Raw genomic sequence first — 13,682 nt, forward strand, 5'->3', positions numbered from 1 at the left:
TGTCAATGTGAATCAAGTGTCATCCCCTGACCCTGCGAAGGACAAGTGATCTCACCTTTCTTTCTCTGTTTATGTTGTTCGTTTATGACCTCTGGATATTAATTGTCGTACTATAACTGTTGTACCCTCCGTGGAGGAGGTTAACTTCTGGTTTTGGAAACCCGTGTGCCACAGCGGGTCACACGTTAGACTTTTTAATTGGTTCGTCATGGGACGGGCCACCTTTTGGTATATTGTATGTGTTTCATTTGGCGATTGTGTATGTTCTTTCGTTCGTCCCTGACAAAGGGGGCCTACAAAACGAGAGAGAAACACTGTAATGTCTTGTGTTACTTATTGTATACAGGATTTGTCGCTTGAGTGTGTAATGTCGATTGTACCTTGTGGAAAGTACAAGGCGAGTGGTGTGACGACGTGTCGATTCTGCTCCATCCCCGTCGAGATGGAAACGAGAACCTGTAAAGTGTATGTGTGTTAGTTGCAACTTGTAAGAGTGTTACCCAAGGGGAAAGTATTTAGGCTAGGTCGTTATTATATAGGAGGTTTGTTTTAGTACTGACCTTATACAGAGTATAAGGTTCGCGAGGTACGACGTGGCAAACTTCATTTGTAAACCCTTGTGAAACGATCGGCCTTGTATTTGATATGTGTAGAGCTCGTATAAGTGAAGAGTGTGTGGATCCACGATGAAGGTCTTCTCGCATTAGGTGTTGCCTGATAGAAACTAAATTACAAAGGAAAAAAAATCTTGTGTTTGATTTGCTAGACGGTCGTAGTGTCTGATAGTTTATCCTTGAATCAATCATAAGTACAAGATGTTTAAATCTCACATACCTAGAAGTAATATCGTTTCACATGCGCTGTGTTCCAGCTCCTAGGTAGATCTTCTCCGTCGATGGAGCAAAGCTTGTAAGCCCCATTCCCAACTATTTCGGTGATGCAATAAGGCCCTTTTCCACTGAGGAGCCATCTTTCCGTTCAGGGGGTCGGTGGTGTTCTGGAAAGTTTTTCGCAACACCCAGTCTCCGAGTCGAAAGACTTTGATCCTGACATTTTTGTTGTAATTACGAGCTACTTGTGGTGTGTGTACGATCATTCGCCGTCGGGTGGTCTCTCTTAGTTCGTCGATCGTATCGACGTTATGAACTAACTCGTCGTCGTTCTGGGTTGGAGTCTATAATCCGTATCGGGTCGTGGGGACCACTAATTCTACCGAAATGACAGCCCCGCATCCGTATACCAGAGAAAAGGGGGACTGACAAGAAGCACTTTTGGGGTTGGTCCGGTCCGACAACAAGACATAAGGGAGGTGCTCGGCCCATTTTCCTTGGCTCCATCTAATCGTTTCTTGAGATTGTTTATGATGACTTTATTGCTAGCTTTGGCTTGTCCGTTGGACTGCGGGTATCTAGGTGTCAAAGTGACCAGATTGATGTTCCATCGAATGCAAATTCACGGGTCTTTCGCCCAATGAACTGGGTACCATTGTCGCAGACTATCTCGGAGGGGATTCCGAACCTGCAAAGGATGTTTCGTTTAATGAATGAGATAACTTCTTTTCTTTTACCTCTTTATAAGCTTCAGCTTATATTCATTTGGAGAAATAGCTTGTCATTGCCAAAAAGAATACGCGTTGCCCAGGTGCTGGTGGAAGTTTTTCTACAATTTCCATCCCCCACCTCATGAAATAGTTGGCACGCATCGCACCTTTTAACGTGTGCCACAACGTCCACATTCATAGTGGGCCAGAAATATCCCAATCGTCTAATTTTGCACGCGAGACTGCGCCCTCCTGTGTGATTGTCACATTCCTCGTTGTGGGCAGAATGTAAGAGTTTTTTGTACTTCGTTTGTCTTAACGTGTCGTAACAAGAGTCTTGAAACTGATCGCTTGAAAAGAACGGAGTCAATTATGTCATAAGATAAAGATTGTACCTTAAGTCTCTTTGCGGCTAGTTTATCTCCAGGAAGAATGTCCTTTAACTTCCAGTCCATGATAGGTTTCGTCCAATCATCTTCCGCCAGAGTCCGATCTCTGTTTCGATCACGAAGTTTAGAACTTCAACGAGGTTACTTGCGATAGTGGGCACCGCAGGTGTGGTAATATGGATAATCGGAATGTTAGGAAACTCTAAAGGGTGCAGAGAAGACCTTAGGTTTGCCAGTGCGTCCGCTTGTGCGTTTTCTTCCCTAGGGACCTGTTGGATGTTGAAGCCTTCAAACCTTGCTAGAAGATTCTGGACGACTTCTAAGTATGATGCCATTCGTTCGTCTTTTGCAACGAATGATCCTCAAACCTGAGGACAATGAGCAGAGAATCACAATTAACTTTCAAAACTTTAATGGATAAGTCTGACACCAAGTGTAAACCAAAAATGAGTGCCTCATATCCAGCTTCGTTGTTTGTTGCTTCCCATTCGCATTGAACGGCTTGAGCTATGTTATCCCCCCGAGGAGATTTCAGGACGACGCCAAGCCCCGTTCCCGTCAAGTTGGAGGCTCCATCTGTGTGCAACGTCCAGATGCCCATAGGTTCGTGATTGTTGATCTCAACGTGCTCGCGAGCTGCTTCCTGTTCTAAGGTCGGACTGAAATCTGCTACGAAATGTGCGAGGGCCTGGGACTTGATAGCGGTTTTGGGTTCAAACGCGATCTCGTAACCACTAAGATGTATGACCCACTTATCCATTCTTCCCGTGGTTTCTGGCTTCCTCATTACTATCTTCAGTGGGTGGTTGGTCTGAACCACGATCGTGTGAGTTTCGAAATACGGTTCGAGTTTGTTGGTAGTCGTTACCAGGGCTAGGTTGAGTTTTTCCAAAGGAGATTACCTTGTTTCTGCCAACAGCAGTGATCAACTAGCTGCTTTCCGTCCTCTTCTCTTACTAGGACCGCGCGGACGGACGAACCCGAAACAAACAAGTACAATGGCACGGGTTTGTCGATTTTTGGTTTAGCAAGGAGTAATAGGTTTGCCAAGTAATTTTTTGGTTCTTGAAATGCCGTTTCCTGTTCTCCCTCCCACTTGAACGTTTTGTTTTTCTTTAAGGCATCGTAGAAAGGATTGCACTTATCACACGATTTGGAGATGAATATGTTAAAAGCCGCTACTCTTCCTGTCAGTTTTTGTACGTCTTTTATGCTTCAAGGGGCTTTTGGCTCGAGGATCGCCCTAACTTATTCTGGGCTGGCGTCGATCCCTCGTTCGCTGACCTGGTGCCCTAAGAATTTTCCCGACGAAACGCTAAATGAACATTTGGCAAGGTTTAGCTTCATTTTGTAACGTCGTAGGATGTCAAAACTTTCTTGCAAATGACTGGCTTGGTCGCCTTTTGCTCTGGATTTGACCAGCATGTCGTCGATGTAGACTTCCATTTTATCCTGATCAGGTCTTTGAACATGCTGTTAACGAGTCGTTGGTAGGTAGCTCCAGCGTTTTTAAGCCCAAAAGGCGTTCCCTTGACTAGTTAGGAACGCAGTTTTTTCTTGATCATCTGGATGCATTTGTATTTGGTGGTATACGCTGAAGGCATCCATGAAACTAAGTATTCATGCCCGACTGTGGCGTCGATAAGTGCGTCGATGTGTGGGAGAGGAAAGGAGTCTTTTGGATATGCTTTTTTCAGATCTGTGAAGTCTACGCAGACTCTCCATTTCCCGTTCTTCTTCCCGACAACTACAACGTTAGCTAGACATTCTGAATACTTGACTTCTATGATTTTCCCTGTGCTCAGTAGCTTAGATATCTCTCCGTCGACTACTTTATTTAGTTCGGGGGAGAATTTTCTCCTTTTCTTCTTTATAGGTAGGAAGCTCGGATCCATGTTCAGTCTATGTGAGATAATGTCTGGTGGAATCCCGACCATGTCTTCGTGTGACCATGCAAAGCAGTCACTGTTGTTCCTTAAGAAGGAAAGGAGTTGTTCTCGGTTGTAATCGTCTAGGTCGGATCCTATATGGACGGTCTTCTCAAGTGAGGTTGGATCAAGTGTTATTCCATCAAGCTTTTCTGTTTCTGGCTCGATGTATCGATCTGGCCTCAGAGACTGTAATTGCTAATCGTTTTTGTCTTGGACGATCATTTCATGGTAGCTGCGTAGCATTCTTGAGCCATTTTCCGGTCGCCCTCGATCTCTTGAATTCCCCAGTCTGTGGGGAATTTGATGCTCTGATGGTATGTCGAAGGGACGGCCTTCATTGCATGGATCCAAGGCCTACCAACAATACAATTATAGGGAGACTCACAGTCTACCACGTTAAATTTTACCTGAAGGTTAACGCCTCTTGCACAGACAGGAAGGACGATGTCTCCAAGAGTGTACTTCACTTTACCGCTAAATCCGACTAAAGGAATTCGGTTGGAGTTGGTATCCTTTTATCTTAGCCCCATTTCCTTGAGGGTACTCAAATTAATCATGTTAGTTGAGCTACCAGTATCTACTAAGATGTGACGGATCCTACAGTTCCAAATAGATAGTGAAATGACGAGCCCATCATGGTGATCCTCCCCGCTGATATCGTTGAAAGTTATAGGAGTCGTTGAAACGGTCCTATTACTCCTAAATTCCGACGGCGGGGTGAGTCATGATCCTGCTTTTGGCATGCCTTTTAGCTGCCGAGTAAGAGACACCGCATTTCTCCGATCCCTCAGTGATATAGTTGACGATTTTCTCGGGTCTCAGAGATAAGGGTCGTTCAGATATTACCTTGTCCCTTCATTCGAGAGTCGCTTTACCTTTTTCTGAAATTATGTCTTTCAGATGTCCTAAGTGAGAGTAGACGCGCAACTTCTTTTTTGAGGGCAACACATTCGTCCGTGTAATGTCTGTGATCGTCGTGGAAATCGCACCACCGGGTTACATTTTTTCTGGACTCCGGCTTGTCGCTTTTCTTGGGCCACCTGATGTCTTTTGTGTACCTATCTAAAGAGTTAACCAACTCGGCAGTCGATACATTGAAGTTATAGGTGTGTACCTTGGGGGAAGAGCGGGACGTTCCTTCTACCCGACAGGTCTTTCACGACCAGGGTTGGGTCTTCCCCTCTCTTCCCGTGCGTGTAGATGGTTTCTAGGCTCCTTGTTGGATCGTCTATCAACACGGTCGAAGCCTGGGCTAGTTTTGAAGCGCTCTTCCTCTTCTTCAAATCGTATCTGGGCAAGCGCTTTGGCTTTTGTACGTCATCAAAGGTCATGCATGGATAATTGGTGAGCTCCTTGTATAGTTTGCTCCCTCGTATCAGTCCTTGCCTGAATACTTGGACCGACGTAGGAACATCGTTGTTAGGGATCGCCACCTTTTCCTTATTTTACTTGCTCAGATATTCACGAAGTGGTTCGTTAGGTTTCTGAATAATGTAGTACAGATTGCTAGACTGTCTCTCTAGTCGACGATTGCTAGCAAACTGGGTCTTAAATGCATCGACCAATTCCGCAAAAGATGCTATGGATCTGTGAGGTAATCGAGTAAACCACGTTAAAGAGGGTCCTGACAGGGCTGTCCTAAAGATCTTACACATGACCGCCTCCTTGTCCCTATCGGGAACGGAGGCGGCCGTGAGCATTTGCTTATACAGAGCAATATGCTCGTCGGGGTCAGTCGTTCCGTCATAGCGCGTCATATTGGGCGTTTTAAATTTCTTGGGGATTATGACTTGGGCGATGTCTTCGGTGAACGGAGTCTCATTGTATCCTTGTATGTCCTCCCTCTCGATAGGGAGGGGAACACCTGGGATTCGGGCGAGCCGTGCATCCACAACCTTCGTGTATCTTTTGAGTGCTTGGTTTAATAGGGAGTTGAATCTCCTATCTTTCTCATCTTGCGGATTTTGCACAGAAGTTTGTTGTCCCGTTTCGGGGATGACAGGGGCGACGGTGTCACCTGGGTTAGCCATAGTAGAAACAAGCTGAGTAGGGCTAGGGAGACCCTGCCACATTTCGGGATGCACTACATCGTTGGGGGTCATGATCACGCAGTCCATGCTTAACCGAGTTTGGGTTTCGCACATGTCTCCGATCCTTCGGAGCTTCTGTGCGTTGGATCCAACGGATTGGAGTTAGGCTCTTAATGAAGCATTCTCACTAGCCAATTTAGCGTTTTCGGTGGTTAGGGTGAGACTAAGCGTGTCATGGCGTTGGCGCTGGTCAGCAAGTTCTTGCTAGAGCGCATCCATGGTGCGAATCATATTCGCCAATTGTCGGATTCGTCTGACGCATCCCCCGGGTGGAGGGTATCTTGAGGCTCTAGGGTTTTTTCAGTCGCATTGTCGTTGCCGCCGGGGAGCAGAGCGTTGAACTAGTCCGAAGGCATTGTTGTGGGATCAGCCATTGAGCGATGGTGAGAGGTATGGATTTCAAAGGATTGAATCGACTGAAGGCCCCACGGTGGGTGCCAAATTGTTTTGGGGCAAGAAGCGTGACCAGAAGATCGAACTTAATTGCCTTAATATGGGATCCGACGATCGAACAACAAGCTTTGAAAGTGTATTTCTATTGATTTTGGAGGTTCATTACAAGAGTAGTGAGTTACAGAGAAAGGGTGATGATGTTGCTAATGGCGTAAAAGTTGTGTGTCTAATTACATTGCAAATAGGAGAATATATGGACGTTGCTCCCAATTCGTTCAGATCTTATAGCCTGATTCTTGGAACAGATGGCTCTCATGGTGGAGCAGCCCACATTCGGCATATATACTGGGTCGTTGGAGAGAATCTCGGCGGGCGGACTTTACAAGAAAACTGATTGATCCATTGGCTATTGATCTCTTTCCGCTACGGTCCTATTTTTCCATCTCAGACGACGCCCAATAGTCGCGGCCCAACAGTTGTATTGTTCTATTTTTACTGAAATCTATTTTTACTGAAATCTATATTAGTATAGTATAACATCCATGGAGACCATTATTTTTGTTTGTAAAACATACATCAAAATAATTTAATATAATATAAAATACATATTGTATTGTTTTATTTTTACTGAAATCTATATTTAGTATAGTATACGTTTAGAAAAAAAATATTGATTAATATTCTTATTATTAAGTATGTTTTAGAAGAATAATATAAATTTAATAATTAATTAGATTAAATTTTAATATCTTATCAATTGCCCCTAAAAATATGGGAGTTACTTAAAAAATCAATAATTTGAAACAAAGAATAATATAACCAATAGGAAGAGGAGAGATAATAGTAGAACCAATAAGAAAATTACACCTAAGAAAATGTTGGTTAGAATAGGGAGGGAGTTTAAAAGGGGGTTAGTTTTAATATATAGGTGATGCTACATCCGAATTATTTTTGAAATTAATCTAAATTAATTAAATAAAATCTGATTTGATTATCCTTTTGTTGAGAAATATCCTCCTATTTTTCTTTTATTTTCATTAATAATTTGACTTTGTGATTTGACTCTTCTTTAATATTCTAAGCATTTAAATTTAAATCCTTATATAAATCATTACAATAGAAGAAAGCTTTTAGCATTCTTCTATCTTAGTCTTTTTACTTCTGTAATGACGGATAATATATTTACACAATCTGGTAATTCCTCATTTTTACATCTTATTTATGTTTATTATAGAAATTTTGGTGATAATAAAATAGGTTAATTGAATTCCATCTAACAAATAAAAGTTCGGATCATCCGTTCTAATTTTGAATGCTATATACTTATTATCGTGTCATTTTGTCCTCTTCTGACTGGAAAACTTACTAATGCAAAAGAATATAAAGAAGGGATATGTTAAACTTTCAATATTGGTGAACATTGTTCCTTACAAGAGCTAATTTCGCAAAGTAAATTCATTCAACCACCGTAAACTCGGGAAACATTTATTTATCACAGATGGATTGATGAGGAAAAAGACTTTGATTTGCCTACTTGCATTAAGCTACCTAGCATTCAAAGCTTCTAGAAATGCAAGACTTGATTTGATTGTTGTGATATTTACATGTTATAAAGCTAGTAAATGGATAGGAGTTGTTGCTCTCGACTTCAATTGTAGTTGGAAACATCATATTTGTAAACACGGAAACATTTATTTATCACAGATGGATTGATGAGGAAAAAGACTTTGATTTGCCTACTTGCATTAAGCTACCTAGCATTCAAGCTTCCAGAAATGCAAGACTTGATTTGATTGTTGTGATGTTTACATGTGATAAAGCTAGTAAATGGATAGGAGTTGTTGCTCGACTTCAATTGCAGTTGGAAACATCATATTTGTTAATTCTCTAAAGGGATTTATAATGTTCATGAACTCTTATATGAAATTTTGATACTGCGTATCAATAATATTACTATTATTATGAAGTATTATTATATGGATTATTAGAATGTTAAGATTTCGTGTACCATTCTTTTCCATTTTTAATTATCTTAAAATAAAAATTTCAAATATATATTATTAATCTATTTTCAATTATCTTTATTATACTTTTATAAAAAACCAAAATCTTAATTCTTAAAAAACTCCTAATTTTTAGTACAGTTTGTTATCTAATTTTATATATTATTTTGCATTGGTAAGTTTTTTAGTCTAAAGAGGACAAAATGACACAATAACAAGTACATAGCATTCAAAATTAGAAATGGATTATCCGTACTTTTATTTGTTAGATGGAATTCAATTAACCTATTGTATTATCACAAAAAATATAATAAACATAAATAAGATGTAAAAAAGAGGAATTACCAGCTTGTGTAAATATATTATGCATCATTAGAGAAGGAAAAGACTAAGATAGAAGACTGGTAAAAACTTTTTTCTATTGTAATGATTTATATAAGGATTTAGATTTTAAAAATGCGTAGAGTATTAAAGAAGAGTCAAATCACAAAGTCAAATTATTACAGAAAGTAAAAAAAGGAGGATATTTCTCAACAAAAGGATAATCAAATCTGATTTTGCTTAATGAATTTTAATTATTTCATAAATAATTTGGATATAGCATTATGTTTTAAATGTGTTGTTGATGTGGCAACAAATAATTGCTCCTAAAATGTGGCAACAAATAATAGCTTCTAAAAATAAATCTTTTAAATACATTATTGACATGGACCAATGGATGATTAATACATGGTGGAGCAAACATCGACTTTAGAAATTAGTAGATGCTAGTTTAAACCCGCGTGCTTGCTTGACATGCACACAATTTATCCAATATTTTTATATTTAAAATAAATAATTTATAAAGATATATTATAGTTTTTAAATATATATAAAATAAATAATATAATTATATCATATTAAGTCACAATATAGCTAAATATCCTTTAGATAAATAATAAATAGTGATTGTGTCTATATATATTTCCTATATACTCTAATAATTTTTTATTTTTCTTTATAAGGATATATTTATAATCAAATATAAAAAAATAATAGAAGATTAAATAGAAAATTTTGTTTCCAGTTCAAAATAAAAAAAAATTATATTCTCAAAAATAATACATAAAAAGTTATCTAAATTACATTGTTTTTTTATTAAGTAAGATATCCTACTCATATAATATTAAAGGAAAGATTTTTAATTTATGTCACATGTCTGCCAAATTGGATGTCATGTAACTATAATCTAAAAATAACACACGAATAAAAAATAGTTCAAAATAAATGAAAAATAACACATGTCCAAATCAATAAAAGTCACATATAGACTATTTTTCATGTTTTTTTAATATTATATAGATAGATCTTTTTTTTGTTAGAAGTATTATATAGATAGATTGATTACAGTATCTACCATTGCCAACCCAGATACAATTGACAATGACCAAACGATAAATTTATTTATTCTTACAAAAATGTAAAGCCTCTAAGCTAATACATGCCCATGAAGGAATGTGAATGAAAACAAACTGAGTCAGGACATAGTCGCTTATTAGTTGTTACCTACCTAAACCCACTATTTTCCTATTAAAAAGAATAACATGAACCCTATATAATATGTTTTGCAGTCTGCCAAAAGGGCCACATTGCTATAAAAAATACGAAATATAAGCAAATTTCTTCAGAATAAATAAAATAGTTCACGGATTTGAGAATCACCGCAAAATTGTGCTGATCTAGATGAGCTGAATTGACGTTCTTGAGTTTGATTCTTGAATCCTGAGTCAGTTTTCTATATAAGCTCATACAAATAATCACACAGCTGCACAAACGGCACCTGAAACACCACACAGAAATGTATATCAAAACCAGACAGAAATTCATGTAGATGCAGAAGAGAAGAAGCAAAACCTGAAGACCATGAAGAACAGCAAAGCTTTCCTTCATTCACATGCTTTACATCAATGCCGATAAACCATGACCCGACGCTGACATCATCATGAGCGTAAGCGCGAAGTATGGATCTGAAATGTTGTCAAAACAAAACAGAACGTCAAGCCACCTGTGCGGTTCTGCACTGAATAAGTTTTTTTTTAACCTGTTTATTGAGATGAACTGAGCTAAATCTTGTGATATGACAAAGATCTCGCCTGATGCGTGTCGGAAATATCTACAGAAAGTAGAGAAAGAGTTAGCCATGAGTTTCAGGGTGGAAAAAGAAAATAAATTTGTTGAACTCACGATTTTCCATCACCGAATTTCCACCAATCTGGTTCATACCATTTGTGAGCTCTGCAGAGAAATGAGTACAATATTAGCATGTTTTTTGAGAGAATTACCGACCATTGTAAAATTCAGAAAGTCAGAAAATGAACTCACAGCTCAGAAAAACTTCTCCTGATTTCATACACCCAATATAAACACGAGGGCTTTCTACATGAGCTGAAAGAATTGCACCTAACCCATCTGCCCAACCCAACAGGATTAACTGGAATTAAGTGGAATGGAAATTATGCAGCTATTTGAGAATAAAGCATTTCAGAATTGTGAATCTTGGTAAACAGGTACCTTCTACCGGTAAACAAGTAACGGAAATAACAGAAAACCTAATTAATAAAATACATTTAAGTAAAAAAATTGGTCTATCTAAGGGTTTGTTCGCTGGGTGTATTTTAAAAAAAAAAGCTAGAGTATGGAGTTAATTTGTTACATGTTTAACGAAAACAAAATAAAATAAATTTGAGAAAAAACTTCTAAATAATAAACAGGCTTTACCAAACAAGGCCTAAATCATATTTATATTTGGCTAGAATAGGGCTTACTGGAAAGCATCTTATAGAATCATCTGTTTTTCTCTCAATAGGTTTCTAATAGAATCATCTGCTACTTCATAAATTTCATCTTAAGAATATAGATTGCAGTTGGCAAAATTATAATGTTGAAAACCAAAGTTCGTGTGAAAAAATTCGGGGCTGTGTACCTAGATTAACATAAACATCATCATTGACCTTGGCATAAAACTCTGCATCCCAGGTTTCTGCTGCATGAGCCAAAAATAGCTTTGTCTTCTTAGGCTGTTCCTCAGGTGATTCTATATGACCATCCTGAAGGGATAAATGGAAGGATAAAAACAGGCTTAATCTGAATTAGTTGTTGAAATTGTCTAGATTAAAATAACAAGCATTTAACTTACAAGAATTAAGAAGTCATCATGCTGTCTGCTCTCAATGTCCACTTCCCTGTCCAAACTGTCACCAGCATTTGCACTGCAGGAAAAATGATCCTCAGTACATAAATTAAAAAAAAAAGAAAGAATATTCCGATGTAATATCAGTAGTCAGGATACATGAAAAATACCTTTTTCCAATTACAAATCTTACAACAATTCCTTTCTCAGTCTCCAACTTTTTCAAAGCTTCACCTGCAGTCAATCAAGGATACATGTTTATCTTGTTTCGACATAGTTTAGACAAAAACAATGAGGAAAAGAAGGATAGATTTTTTAGCTGTTACCAGTTGGCATCCAAGCTTTTCGAATTGCATCTCTGTTTTTCTTGTGACCAAAAGTTGTAATGATTCCTACAACACCTAACAGTTTTTTCTTAGAGAGAGTAGGATCGCGGGCTGTTGAGTATTTCGAAACAAATCCCTCTGTTTTAGCCTCTGTTAACTCCATTTGAAGGGCTGACAGCTTCTTTTGTTGTTCCCTATCAAATCAATGATCTGTCAGCGCGTTCATATTGTCCTTTCACATAAGTGAATTCTTTCAAATATAAAACAGAAATGACTTACCTGCAGGCTATGACTTTTAATGTGTCTTCTACAGATATAGCAGAATGACCCTGCAACATGGATGTTATGAGTCTTCACATGAAAAAATGGATGACAGATTCATAGCATTCAGATACGCAAAGATAAATCATTAAGGAGCCCCAATGTTAACAATATACAAGAATCTCTTCCTCTACTTGAATGTTCATTTCTGAAAAAATAGGCAACTCTGTAAATTATACAATTGAGTTATGTTGCTTCGCATAGGAAATAAGAGACGGATGCAGAAAATCATCTTTAAGGTATAATTTTGGATCCAACACCAGATCTTAGACAAAACTCACAGGTTTGAAACAGAAAACAAAAAGGTAATTCAGGATCAGAGGGTTTGGCTTAGTTTAATTTTCTCATTAAACATTAGCAGTTAAGCAATTTGACATAACTTGCAAAGCGTTCTGCTGTATATATAAATGTATCCCATACTCATGTCCTGCCTGGAAATTCACACTCAATCAGCATCACAATAAGCAAGCATATAACTTTTATAATGGTTTTCTGCATGGTGAATTCTGATCAGTCATGCCATTTAAATATCTTTATGAGCCTTACCATCAACTGATACATTCATAGAAGTTCGTACAGATCTGAAATGTAACATATACATCTAAATATATTCTGATGATCTAAATTTGACCATGTTTTGATCACATACAAGTTAGCCGGCTTGTTCCAACATTGACATGTTAGCTAAGACTTTCTAAAGTATCTGAAGTTTGACAATGGCAAATGTTTACCTAAAAGCATGTCAATTTGAAATTGGAGAAATTACCTGACCAGTCCGTTTATCAAGCTCCTGAATCAAATAAACTCTATTCTGTGCGTCCTGCCATAGGCTAAGAAGTTCAAACAACACAAACCTTTCAAATTTCAGCAGATCTCAAAAATTGAGGATTGACAAATTGCAGTATAGCTAACGCAAAGACGAAGAGATCACCCATATATAAATAGATATTCAATACAGACTGACGGAGAGAATACCGGCCAGCGACGTAAAGAGAGGCCATAGTAGCGAACATCACGAGCATCAGAGTGAAGGGCCTAGATCCAGAGGGCGCGCCAGCACTAGCCAGGCGTTGATTCGACCCCCGATTGTGCATATTATTTTATCTCTCGCTCAATCTAATATCCGGCGGAAGGGAATTGATCGATCTGCTCCGATCCGGAGCTCAATTCAACTTTGAAACTGAAGAAAAGGACGGAAACTGATAGGTGAGGGATAGGGAGAAGATATGACGAATAGCTACGTTGCGCCAATAGATTGGGCACACAAAATGACACTGTATTGAGATTATTATGTCTACGATTTAGGGAAGCTGAGATTGGGTTTCTGCGTTTTTTTCTGGTACAACGAACTTTATATGAAGCATTGCGAGAGGAAACTGAAAGTGAAGGTCCAACTGAAGTCTAATGAACGGACAAATCTCTCTATTTTGGGTTGGGACTTGAGCAAATGCGTTGGTCCTGGTCCATTTAGTGGGACTGAGATTTAAACTCCTTCAAAATTTATAATTTTTCGGATGACT

The 13,682-nt window shown here is 38.4% G+C and overlaps 1 protein-coding gene across 1 annotated transcript; it reads right to left on the minus strand.

Annotated features, from left to right (window-relative positions):
* Positions 1 to 10,142: 10,142 nt before the first annotated feature.
* On the minus strand, positions 10,143 to 13,256 carry LOC141251663 (uncharacterized). The gene is made up of 12 exons (XM_073670388.1): positions 13,138 to 13,256; positions 12,929 to 12,992; positions 12,121 to 12,170; positions 11,842 to 12,035; positions 11,686 to 11,749; positions 11,522 to 11,594; positions 11,309 to 11,432; positions 10,708 to 10,794; positions 10,570 to 10,618; positions 10,427 to 10,498; positions 10,240 to 10,352; positions 10,143 to 10,165 (listed from the first exon to the last, which is right to left on the minus strand). Exons 1-12 carry the CDS (start codon positions 13,254 to 13,256, stop codon positions 10,143 to 10,145), a joined length of 1,032 nt encoding a protein of 343 aa, XP_073526489.1.
* Between the last annotated feature and the right edge of the window lie 426 nt (positions 13,257 to 13,682).

Source organism: Phyllobates terribilis, unplaced genomic scaffold (genome assembly GCF_046119375.1).
Source record: "Phyllobates terribilis strain yellow unplaced genomic scaffold, ASM4611937v1 Scaffold_7441__1_contigs__length_37640, whole genome shotgun sequence".
Taxonomy (NCBI): Eukaryota; Metazoa; Chordata; class Amphibia; order Anura; family Dendrobatidae; genus Phyllobates; species Phyllobates terribilis.

Bases quoted from the DNA above. Each gene is read 5' to 3' on its own strand.
- LOC141251663 (XM_073670388.1), bottom strand. From the start codon at position 13,256: ATGCACAATCGGGGGTCGAATCAACGCCTGGCTAGTGCTGGCGCGCCC. The intron at 11,595-11,685 runs GTATTTTTCATG...TTTTTCCTGCAG, and splicing joins AGATTTGTAATTGGAAAAAG to TGCAAATGCTGGTGACAGTT. The intron at 10,499-10,569 runs GTGAGTTCAACA...TACTTTCTGTAG, and splicing joins AAATTCGGTGATGGAAAATC to ATATTTCCGACACGCATCAG.